Source organism: Dama dama, chromosome 28 (genome assembly GCF_033118175.1).
Source record: "Dama dama isolate Ldn47 chromosome 28, ASM3311817v1, whole genome shotgun sequence".
Classification (NCBI taxonomy): domain Eukaryota; kingdom Metazoa; phylum Chordata; class Mammalia; order Artiodactyla; family Cervidae; genus Dama; species Dama dama.
This window is the reverse complement of record NC_083708.1, coordinates 57,951,336-57,963,951: the sequence shown is the minus strand read 5'-3', so window position 1 is coordinate 57,963,951 and position 12,616 is coordinate 57,951,336. Positions and strand designations below refer to the sequence as shown.

General features: G+C 41.3%; 1 protein-coding gene across 1 annotated transcript in view; it reads right to left on the bottom strand.

Moving 5' to 3' along the window:
- MDN1 (midasin AAA ATPase 1) overlaps positions 1 to 12,616 on the bottom strand; it is a 135,355-nt gene that overhangs the window by 87,105 nt on the left and 35,634 nt on the right. The window contains exons 16-22 of the mRNA XM_061131721.1: positions 7,578 to 7,789; positions 6,927 to 7,030; positions 5,095 to 5,239; positions 4,504 to 4,600; positions 3,146 to 3,259; positions 1,168 to 1,315; positions 775 to 885 (exon numbers count right to left, since the gene is read on the bottom strand). Of these exons, the coding sequence (XP_060987704.1) occupies positions 775 to 885; positions 1,168 to 1,315; positions 3,146 to 3,259; positions 4,504 to 4,600; positions 5,095 to 5,239; positions 6,927 to 7,030; positions 7,578 to 7,789 (931 nt within the window). The remainder of the gene's footprint in view (positions 1 to 774; positions 886 to 1,167; positions 1,316 to 3,145; positions 3,260 to 4,503; positions 4,601 to 5,094; positions 5,240 to 6,926; positions 7,031 to 7,577; positions 7,790 to 12,616) is intronic.

The following is a 12,616-nucleotide window of genomic DNA, read 5'->3' as shown; positions in this document are numbered from 1 at the left end:
CTAAAAAATGTAAATGCTCAAATTTAAGAATGCTCTATTGCTAAAAAGTGCTAGCCGCCAACTGACAACACAGGGTCCCACAAACCCTCAATCTGTAAACACTGCAACGTCGGAGAGATACGTCAGAGCAAACGCAATACAGTGGGCCACGCCTGTGTTAGAACTCACCTTGCTGAAGCTACACACACACAGATAGCAGAGTTTGATATATAAAAACTATTTAACGAATTATATATACACACATATATATGATTTAGAAGGAAAGGTCAATCTGTAGGGCTTAACTCTCCAAAGAGTAAGATTACCATGACTTCTCACCACCTAAGGTACTATCTTAGAGTCTAAGATACTATCTAGTGTTTGTGGGATAAACTGCTTTTATAATTACAAACAAGTTTTGTTAAAAAAAAAAAACAAAAAACCCAAACAGCTAACAATCTGCTATTTCTACCTGTCATTTATGTTACATCAAAAATCAGAAAAGAGGACTTTCCCAGTGGTACAGTGTCTAAGAATCCACCTGCCAAGGCAGGAGACACGGGTTCAATCCCCGGTCCTGGAAGTCCCCACACCACGACCCCTGGGTCGGTGCTCTCGGGCCCACGCGCCTGGAGCCTGTGCTCGGAACAAGAGGAGCCCCTGCAAGGAGAGTCTGTGCGCTGCAACCAAGAGCAGCCCCTGCCCACCGCGGCGAGAGGAAGCCTGCACAGAGCGACAGAGACACCGCGAAGCCAAGTAAATAAAATTTTAGAAAAAGATGAAACAAGAACCCACCTGCTTCAGCAGACTTTTTACGTTGCCAGAGACAATGTGTTGACAAATGAGCTTCTGAACGATTGGGTGTGATGCCCTGTCAAGTTGTGTTAAGAAACCCAAACAAAAGCCCTAGAAAAAACACAAATACACACAACAGTAGTTATTCTTCTGTAATAAGAGACCAACTTATTCCAAGAACACAATTCAACCTCTCGGGTGGTGGTGGTGCGCAGAACAACTTCTAAACGTGTTGCAACGGTAGAAAAAGGCGAACGGTAGGTAAGGATTCCAGGATGAAACATTCTGGGCTCGTCTGACGGAAGCACACACAGACTGGGCACCTGCATCCCCATGCCCCCCTTCCCAGGGCATGCCCACGCCCCGCTCCCCCCACACAGACCGTGCACAGACCTCATAGAGCGAGCGCTGGATGCTGCCACATGGATTGGAAGCTGCAAAGCGCAGGGCCCTACACAGAGTCCGAAGGCTGTAGTGAGGTCTGTGGCCGGTCCCGTCCACCAGTTTTGTTCCAGACTCTTTCCTCACAGTTGTGTAGAAGCTACAAACAGGATGCAGTTCAGATTTATTTCAGTAACCATTAAGTGTTGCTATTTTGCTCTTGTTCCTGTTTCTTCTACAGAAGGGCCAAAAGTCATTTTTATAGATTAGGTGGCCAAGCTTACATAAAACTTGCCATCAAAAATAGTAAAATGAAGATGGATCAATTTCCTTCAGGATGGAACGAGGAGAGAGGTGAGAAATCTCTGACTATTAAGAAAAAGACAGGGAGATTTCAGAGGTACTTACTAAGAATCTCTTGAATCCTAACACAGGGTTCCAGAGTTGACATTAATATGAGAGTCAAGTGAAATCCCTGTATAAATTCCAGTGATGATGGCCAAGCACACAGAAAAAAAAAGTCATGGTGTTTTTTAAAGTCTACAGATACAGCTATAACCAACAGTGACAAAGTCGTAAAATGCCTGATGATCGGGGACCATTTCTATTTTCATTACCACATACTTCAGATGTTCAGAAGATGGCAAAATGGAAGAAATTTCAGATGGAAACATCAAATGCAAAAGTCAAAAATTCATGAAAATTCATAAGGAGATACCACAAAATCAATCATAACCAAGTGTGTGTCAGAGATAAAACTCAGGTTCTTGCCCAAATGGGATCTGGCTTGCCTCTTGCCAATCTAGCTAGCTATCCTTTCTCTTGCAGAAAGAATCTGCACTCCAGGGTGAGTTTCTATGTACGGAGCAGGCACCTCCTGTACTATCAGCATGTGTAAGGGCCGCACGGCTTCACCCCAGCTCTCTGAGTATCTGCACTATCCCGGCCAACAAAAGTGCTCAGATTTTAAACTGTGGTGTGACAAACCATTCCAAAGCCCTGTGACAAATGTCTCCTTGACTAACCTATTTAAAACAGGGCTCCATGTCTTATTTTTTAACTGACATTTTATGTGTTATTTTTCTTCGCTTATCACAACCAAAAATAACAATACATCTCTCTTTGTTATCTTCACCTGCAGTATTAAAGCTCCATGAAATGAACAAAGATTCTCTCTTATTTACAGCTGTACTCCTAGCACCTAAGCGACTCAATAACTATTTACATTTTTTTAAAAAAAGGAGCAAAGCATGAAAAGCAAAGTAAAACACTAACATGATCTGACTTCAAAACCTTTATGTATCTTTCACTTTAGGGACACAGGGAAAATTAAGTGACATGCCCCAGATGACAGAATTAGTCAGACAGAGCCAGCACTAGAATCCAGGGTGTCTGATACACAGACTGTACCCTTTCTAAATGGCATACGAAAAAGAGGAAAGAGACTCAAATTAAAAGCACCAAGCCATATCACCACGCTATACATCATTCAGCTAAGCCCTACTAATTCCAAACCAGACCCAATCAATTATATCAAGCTTTCTCCACTTCTATGGCTAATATGCAAACTGCACAAAGGATTTCAACAAGACAGATCAAAATACTGTTTATATCTCCTCGAAGAATTTGAATCCTCCAAGGACTCAAACTCTCAGCTGTGAATACAGAATTAACTGGGAGAGTATTATTGGTTACATATTTTCATAGGCAGTGATTTATAAGCTCTGTATGTACTACATTGGCCAAAAAGTTTGTTTGAGTTTTTCTCTACCATCTTACAGAAAAACCCAAATGAACATTTCGGCCAACTCAGTAGCCTCCTTAGGAAAATCCAAGGGAGTCCATTGTGTCCAACTTTAAAAATAAAGTCTAAATAATCCTTCCATCAGTCTTCTCTTGTTAGAAGCAAAAGAAGAAAGTTTATATGCATGAGGCACATATTTTTCTGTTCAGAGGAAAAGTTTATAAAGAGAAACCAGAGAGAACTCACGTTATGATTCCTTGCACTGTGTTCTTATTCACACTCAAGCCTTTCAGATAATCCACAATAAGAATCTGTAAGTCTTCTTTACTTTCTAATTCTTCTACATAAAGTTCTGTGAACCTGTAAGATAATTATTCCATTATTGCCATATTGAGGAAGTTAATACATCTATATTAACAAAACAAAAACACAAGACAATAGTTATGTCAACTCATTTTACCCACCTGTAATATGAATTATGAAAGCCTTTCAACTTGAGATACAGACTGATCATAACAAAATAGAAAATAACAAAACTGTTACCAAAAATCCACACTACAACTACTACTACTGTGAGACAAAAATCACACAGCCCTTGCAAAAACAGCTACAAAAATAAGGCTTATTCTTCCTCATTCTTGGGCTTCCCAGGAGGCGCAGTGATAAAGAACCTGCCTGCCAATGCAGGAGGCACAGGAGACGCAAGTTTGACCCCTGTGTTGGGAAGGTCCCCTGGGGTAGGAAATGGCAACCCTACTCTAGTATCCTTGCCTGGGAGATTCCATGGGCAGAGGAACCCGGTGGGCTGCAGCCCCTGGGGTTGCAAAGGAGCTGGACACGGCTGAGTGACTGAACACACATCCTTATTCCTAATCTCAGCATGCGTTCTTGGTCACAACTACATGTAACAAGGCGTACATACAACAACAACAAAGTCCCCTCAACATCAGAAATTAATAGTTGTAGCAAAGGAAAATACAACTCATGGTTGATAAAATTTGCCCAAGCTTTTATTATTACTATTTTATTATTTTATAATGTGGAAAAGATTTAATAAAGTTTTAACACTATTTTAAAACTCAGATTCAACAGGTTACCAACAACAAACAAGCTGATTTATCTTTTCCCAATGCTACATACATCAAAATCTTGTCCCTGTTACTCAGTGTTTAATGATGAAAACTGAAATTTAATGTCCTTTTACAAATCGTTAGCCTCATCCAAAAGGACTCACCCTAAGATGCACTTATGTCGTTGCATGAGATACTGTTATTTCCTTATATGAAGGTTTTCTAATAGCCAAAGGGCTATTTGAAGAAGGAAAGATTTTTGTTTTCAGCAATATCCATGAGTCATCAAATGGATTAACTAACATTAAATGTCAAATTAACTACCCAAAGGAAAAAAATCCCTATTGTTCGGGAGTTTTCTGTATTCCTACCACTTATAGAAAGAAAAATATGACAAGTAAGAAGATTCCTCTATCAGCAGTCAAGAAATTTCCAGCATTGTTATGAGGGTTGATTATGTTACTACTACCAATCAATAAATCAAGAGAACTCAACTTTAAAACTGCCTACAGGTACCAGGCCATGTCCCCTTACCTGTTTCTTATTCCTGGCGGGAGATTTCTTTTGCCTACATCAGTTGCTGGATTCATACAAGCAAATAAACGGAAGTCGGGGTGACGAACCAGTGGTTCTGTTAAAAGAAAACTATAACTTCTCAACAACTTGTAAGTGATGGGGTAAGACTAACTCCACCGAGCCCCCAGGTGAATCACTCTGCCTCAAGGCTCAGCAAGGGTGCTACTGGCTGCTCAACCATCTCTGCCTTTGGTGAAACCCCACTGAAATCAGTTTCCAGATCTATGTATACAACCTAATTTTAAGCTGCCATTCCACCATCTCTTATGGCGTGGTTGTCCAGGCCATTTATGTTTCATCACCTATTCACCAGTGTGTATTTTGTCACTTTGCATGCTTTATTATCCACTATCCAAATGCTTTGACAAATTATTTTATTTTTTACATTCCCTTTAACACCTAACAGTAAGACTCTGCATAAAATTACTATCTACAGAATAAATAAATCACACTGAGAAGCCCTTGCAATCTGCCTAACTGAAAGAATACTACTTTAAAGGGGTCAAAAGGCCTCGCGGCAAGCCCAGTCCCAGGAGGATAAAGACCTACCTGTGTCTCCTCGATCCAGTAACACCAGGGAGCCAGAGGAGCCTTCAAGTAAACCACTCAGACATTCTAAAGTTTCTGGAGCAGCCAGGTTAATCTCATCCAACAAAATCCACTCTCCTCTCTTCACGGCCTGAGCTAAAGCACCCTAGAAGATGAAATCAAATGTCAAGGATCTGGGTACAGACACACTCAGCACAGCAGTTCTGAGAGCAGGGTTAGAGCTGCTCCTGCCTGACGGGCTCATGCCTTGATGCCGACGGCGCCAACTGGCTGCCGAGCTGAGGTCAAGCTGACTTTCTTCAAATGTCCAAAAAGGTCAAAGAAGTATCTCTTTGAGCCTAAGAGTGAGATGCAATAAACTAGACCACTGCCTTATATGGGTGGTGAGGTAAATAAAAACTTACAATGTATTCAGATGTTTAAAAGCACCCAAATGGCTACTAAAAGCAACCAAAATAAACACAGGGTGAGGTTGTAAGTACCTACACCAAGAAAAGATAAATGACTGAGTGTGCAGTGGCTGTAATACAGAGCCTTCACCGTTTCTGAAGAATGTCAAAATGAATCTCTCTTCCTGACTTTATCTCTTGAAGTTCTATTTTCAAAAGCACTGAAAATAAACCTTATAATCTGTTCAACTGACATATCAGAACCTGAACTGTTTTGGTGTTATTTAAATGCTTTATACTTTTGCTTTCATGGTGATCCTAACAAAGAATCTTCTATAAGTAAAAAAAAAAAACAAAAAATGACCAAATGTACAAAACTTCAGTGCGATGCCAAGTCATGAAATAGGTATAAACCCTATTTTGACAGCACTTGATAATTTCTTTGGTTATTTTAGAAACAATTATAATAAGATGAAGTGCTGATGGCTAAATTCTCCACAACAACAGATATATGGTTGAGGGACCTCTCCTCATTAAGACATAATCTCAAGTAAGATTCCTGCATCACCCTTAGGGTGAAGTCTGAAGACTCCCATGATTTTCTTTTAAAAAATATAAAAAAACTTAAGTCCCAAGTATTCAAGTACACTGATCCTGCAAGGTCACAGGACAGAAAACAGTACAACTACTAACGCATTGGAATCAAAAACGTAGCCCCACATGAATGGATCCAAACCCACCTCCCACCCACAAATACAAACACAGCTACAAAACAATAAAAGATTCACTAATTATCCTCAACTGCATCTTACAAAATAATAATGACAGTGCTCACGAACACTACAGTTTTGGGCTTCCCTGGGGGCTCCGTGGAGAAGAGTCCGCCTGCCGATGGAGGAGACGTGGGTTTAACCCCTGACCCGGGGAGACCCCACAGGCCACAGAGCAACTAAGCCCTGGCACCGTAAGTGCTGAGCCTGGGCTCTGGAGCCCGGAGCCACACCTGAGGCCTGGCAGCCAGAGCCCGTGCCCCGCAGCAAGGGGGCCGCCACAGCGAGGAGCCCGGGGCCACACCTGAGGCTGGCAGCCGGAGCCCGAGCCCCGCAGCAAGGGGGCCGCCACAGCAAGGGGGGCCGCCATGGCGAGGAGCCCGGGCGCCGCATCTGGAGAGGATCCCCCACCGCTGCAACGCGAGGAAAGCCCAGGCAGCAGGGAAGGTCCAACAGCGCCAAAGTTAATTAAAATCTTAAATTATATAAAAAAGACTTTATCACGTCTATAAAAAGACATTTAACCCCCCGCAAAGAATTCTTTAAGTGTTTACTATTCTAAACAACAAGCCCTAAAATGTCAACATGAAGAGAAGACAGAACAGCAGCCTCTTTAACTTGCATTTTGCATCAAACCAACATTCCCTTAACCTCAGCAATCAAAGCAAAATACCTCTACAAATGCAAACAATAGGGCATTCTCAGTCATTTTCATCTGTTGTTGGGCATGGTTGAGTCTCAGACCAAATGCTTCCCACTTCTCTTTTAGTAGTGACCCTAGAGAAGAATAAAGACAAGAATTAAAAATACATTTTGAGTCATAATATATATAACTTAAAAAAACCACATAATTAACAAAACACACACAAAAATCACATCTTAGAAGTGTAAAAAATTAAGTCCAAATGCTTACAGAATTCCAACCATATGCGGCCACTATACTAGCCAGTTCATTTATATGCATATGCATCAGATAACTCACTTAATTCTCACTATTCCCATTTTATAGATGAGAAAGTAGACAGGATAACTAAGCCACCAAAAGCCCCATTCACTGTGGAATGCAGTTTTCTGGAATAGCCTCTTCTAAGCATACGTGCCTTACTGACCACTAAGTGGTACTTGTCCATCGACACCGGCAGCCACTGACTTCTACAGAAATCGTGCTGAGTCCCAGGCGCAGCAACGCTTCAGAGTCAGCCACGTTCGCCCTAAGTCCCCGCAACCCCTAACTCCACGCTGCCTCACTCCGCCACACTCTTCTCCTCATCTGCTCTCAGACTCCAGCCAGGGACCCCCACCAGCGGCCTGGGCTGCCACCTACCCGTCTCCCTCTCCGTCCCGTCCTTGCCGACAGCTGACTTGTGCACGTGCTGCATCAGCTTCAGGAGATCTTGCCACCGTTTCTGCCTATAACACGTCTGAATGTGTCCTAAGAACGTAAAGTTCTGCTTCTTCGAAAACGTCTGAGCAAAGAGTTCTTCAAATGCCTCCCGTAAAGGCAGCCAAATAAGCTTCTGGTCCACTGGCTTATAACTGAAAACAAAAGGTAGGTATGTGATTCACAAACTTCTGAAGCTAACAGAAACTGGGAAGCATACTTAAGAAAACAGGAATAGGTGTAAGATTTCTTCTCATCAAAATCAGAAACAATAGCAAAATACTTAAAAATCTATGTTAAAGTTTTAGATTGTGATCTATTTTTTCCACTCCATGTGTTTGAAGGGTCTACGGTAAACACTAGTATTAGATAACCAAATTATGAAAAAATTTGAAATTCCAAACTGGGTAGTGAGAGGCATGTCATTTATTTTACTAACACATTCAAATAATCATCATGTATATTTAATGATAAACCATATTTTATTAAGAGTGACCAAAATGTTTTTGAGATATTTTAGGAAAAAATATAACATCTGAAATTGATTTACTTAAGCGTCTTGTACTTACTTTAACATCATGCCTTGTCAATGGTGGGGTGGAGGAAGAGACTGCTCCCAAAGAGATTAAAATTGGGGGAGGGGGACAGTAAAAAAAAAAATGTTTTTTTAAGATGTTGCAATGGTTTGTGACCCTCCAAGGCTCAACTATTTATTTCTGAGTATTAAGATTCTTTTTTATTTCTTAGCATTTTATTTTTCTGGGTGGGGAATTAGGGAATTCATTTAAATTAAAATTTAATTTACTACTGGGGGTGGGGAGAGGTTAATAAGAGTCAAGAAACACTGCTCTGGCTAGACTTAAGTTGCCCAAGCAGCACTAATCATTCTGGAAGATTAGACAAGATCAAGCATACAATTTTCTGCAGCTAGGATACGAAATACTACAATTCAAGGATGATAATGTCAATTTTATTTCCAAGAAAGATAATTTGAGAACCGAAACAGTATCAAAGTGTTTCAAAACAGGCAAGTACAATTGGAGAATCGTGGATACTATTTAGTCTCTGGCCTGTGAGGAGGAACAATGAGACACCCGAACCCAGTGCCCTGACCCTGAGCATCTACAGGGAAGAGGCTGATTCCAGAGAAAAGCAGAACTTCACAGACTCAACTTCGCTTCCCAGTAAGCACTGACCCGTTAATTAGTAAAAACATTCCTTTACTCCACTCATGCCACTCTTGCCCCTCAGGAACTTGCAATCTAACCAAAAAGACAACAGAGGAAGACACTTACTAGTATAGAATATCAAGTGGAAGCTGGTATGCCAGGAGATGAAATGAAAGCAGAGGGGTCAAAGAAGAATTTTAGTACTTTAGCTGTGACAGTCAGAGGAGGCTGTGTTAAAGATGGGAATTCGAAGGCAATCAAACAGGAAAGGGTTTGGCTAAGTAAACACCTCTGGGTGGCAGGCGAGGTCGCAGAGCAACCAGAAACACGGAGGGGAGCATGGCTGGCCAGGCAGCAGGGCTGAAGGAAGGAGAGAGAGAAGGGCCCGTGAGAGGCGAGGAAGGGTTTGTAGTGCATTCCGCATGGACTGAAGTCAGTGAGGAAGAGAGTGATGTAATCTGATCACACTATCACAGAATCACGGCCATCTACCAAAGAGAGGCAGGAGGAGAAGCAAAGAGGAAAGCCCTAAACTCTGGACTAGGCAGAGGACGATGAGCCAGAATGTCAACAGTGCAATGTTAAGAAATTAAGCAAAATACAAATGCAGTTTAAATAAAATAGCTAGTCTTAAAGATGAGGGAATAAATGGGATTCAAAGCTAACTGAGGCAGCAGAGTGATGATTAAGAAGGTAGATGCTCAGGCAGACTGCTGGGTTCAAGTCACAGACTAGTCATTACTTTGAACAAGCCACTGAGTCCTTGTGAGCCTCAGGTCCCGTGTGTGTCAACGGGAATAATGAGCAGGTTGTTAAGACGGCTGAGTGAGTGAACACAGGTAAAAACAGTGCCTGGCACAGGAATGCCACTGAGGAGCAACCTGTTACAATTACTACTAGTTACTACTAGTAACTAGCTCGGTGAACTGAATTCATGAAAGAAATGGCTTTATATTTCAAATTAGTCTGGGCTCCTTAAGAAAAAAGCTTGTTCATTTAAAACTGAAGGCATATTGGCTGGTTAAGTCAATAAATGCTTCAAATGATGGAGAAAATGAACATATATATATACAGCTTGCTGAAAATAAAAATAAACAAAAACACTCAATGGAAACCGACTTGTCAACCAGGGTGAACTGATAAATCAAAGGATGAACTGTTACAGGCTAGAGTTTCCAAGGTATCTTTGGAAAGGTCGCCTCAGGGTCAACCTGAAGGCCAAGAGAAGGAGGTCTGGACCACCTGGCCCTCATGGACCGTCACTCAGGGTCTACCTATTACACACATGATACATGGAGACCACAAACAAGAGTTCACTTGAAAATGACCAGAACAAAAGAAAATGACTCTCCAAATGCCCACACATGGAAGCACGTGATGAGCAACTGAAAAGGCGGACACCTCCCCTCATTTGGGGTCAGGGCTCTGGGTCTGAGAACAGGCACTGTGCCCTGGTGTCTCCTGACCAGTCTCCTTAATGGGTGATGGTTCCTCGAGGGGCTTAGAGGAGAACGCAGGTTGGCCATCTTATTTCTGCTTCTGTGAGATCTTTAATTCTCCTCTCATTTTTGCTTTCCAGAATTGGTGACGTCTCCAAGGACCCCTCCGCGTCTCTATATCCGTCTACTCCAGAGGCTGCCCTCCCAGCTCCATCTCCACACTGTGAACCCGTGTGTTCTGTGATTTGCCATTTAGCGTAGGCTTCCGTTTTCTGGAATGGTTTTATCTGCTTCATCTACGTCCTCTGTATCATCCGCTCTTTTCTACAGAGTCCCATAAGCTCCCTCCAACCCAGTGCTGTTGGAATTTGGTTTACGTCTCTTCTCCCAGGTAATCTGTAGGTCTATGTGCTATTTACCAGAATCTACTTGAAATAGAATGATAAAAATGAGCTAAAAGCAAGGGGAAAGATATACCACACTAACGTCAATCAAAAAAATAAGTGGGTACATATGCAAACAAAATTCACAAGGCAATCTGCAGGAATGCAGCTCAAGTGCCTGATGGCCTTGAAGGCCTTATTCTTACAAAATGTATTTATCCTTAGTTATAACTTCTCAAAAAATCAATCAAAAGGATCCAGATTTGCAAGTCAGACTAATTAAGACTATAAATTTCTTTTATCTTTCACCATAGTATTTGATAAATGCAAAATATGTTTAATTAATACAAAATATAAAACCAGTTTCATAGTTAGATAAAACTAACCACACATTCCCAAAATAGAACTATGAAGCTTTCTGTACCTCTTCTCCCTACCCACTGCTCTGTTTTCCATACCACTGCCTTTTAATTAATAAAATCATTATTGTTGTTCGAATTTTATACACAAAGATTCTTAAGCAGTCCCTCACACATCTAAGATACAGATTAAAAGATGTGATGTACACACCACTTGCCAGTAACACAAAAGGGCAGAAACAAGGCATACTTCCGGCCATACAAAAACTGAACTGTACCTAAGTTTTCTTTCGATTACTGACGCTAACCTACTATCAAGTTAGCACCAAAAATAAAATTCCAGTTACCACATTGTGATTTCAACCTTTTGTATTATCAATTGCATCAGGTCACAATGTACTCCCTACAATTAAAACTACTTGCATTTAAAAAAAAAGGAATTAAAGGAGAAAACACTATTTGCAATGGCTGATATAACACTACAGATTCTTAAAAGAGACTGATACAGCCTGTGTTCAATTAGCACAAGAACAATGCCATCTGTGTTAGCTATACTCAACTGTAGAGCGTTACAGAATAGAGAGTAGAAACAGACAGTAGTACAGACACACTTGGAGAAGGAAATGGCAACCCACTCCAGTGTTCTTGCCTGGAAAATCGCATGGACAGAGGAGCCTGGCAGTTGACAGTCCAGGGGGTTGCTAAGAGTTGGACACGACTGAGCAACTAAACAACCATAGACATACTAGTTAAATAACAGATTCCATTTATTACTAAGAACACACTGCAAGTGCCACAGCGAGGGAAAGGGGAGACTGTCAGTTAACGGAACAGAAGTGATATAAAAGCAAAGTGGAACGGACCACTGAGGAGAAACAGTGAAAGAAGAACGGCAGTGAGAGAGGCCAGGTCTCAGCTGACAGGTTTTAGGACAGGACAGAGATTTAAAATACACTGCCAAGGTGTGTGTGGAGCGGAATTTAAGGGTCGGGAGGGAAAGAAACTGAGAAGCACAGAAGAAGCAGGATTCCACACCAGCACTCCACCCAGAGCAGGCAGGGATATGAGACTGGAAAGAGCAAAAGTAAAAATAATGCCACAGTATAAAGTGCCTTAAAAAAAAAAGTAAATAAAGAGCTTCTCGTAAAAAAAAAAAAAAAAAAGAGCTTCTCATAGACACTATAAAGAGAAAAAAGAAAAACAAGTTCTATTGTTCTTTGCTTTTAAGGATTTGTGCAAGCAACTGTTTAGAATTAATGGGACAGATTCTAGCATCATTCAACATAAGGTATGCCAATAGCATCTATCCAGTTTTACAGCCTTCAGCACAGATTAAAATTGTTCAAAAACCAACATATTCAAAAACATCAAAAGGAAGAAGGGCATTTAATTGACCACAGTGAAGTTCCATTTAACCAAGTGGAAGCTACTTAACCTTTTAGAGATAATCAAACTGCAGGAGAGTCTCGCTTGAAAGTGGCATAACTCAAGAACATACTCTTCAGATAAATATTACTTAACGGCATTCAGTTCAGTTTAGTTGCTCAGTCGTGTCTGACTAATTTGCAACCCCATGGACTGCAGCACACCAGGCTTCCCTGTCCATCACCAACTCCTGGAGCTTGCTCAAAC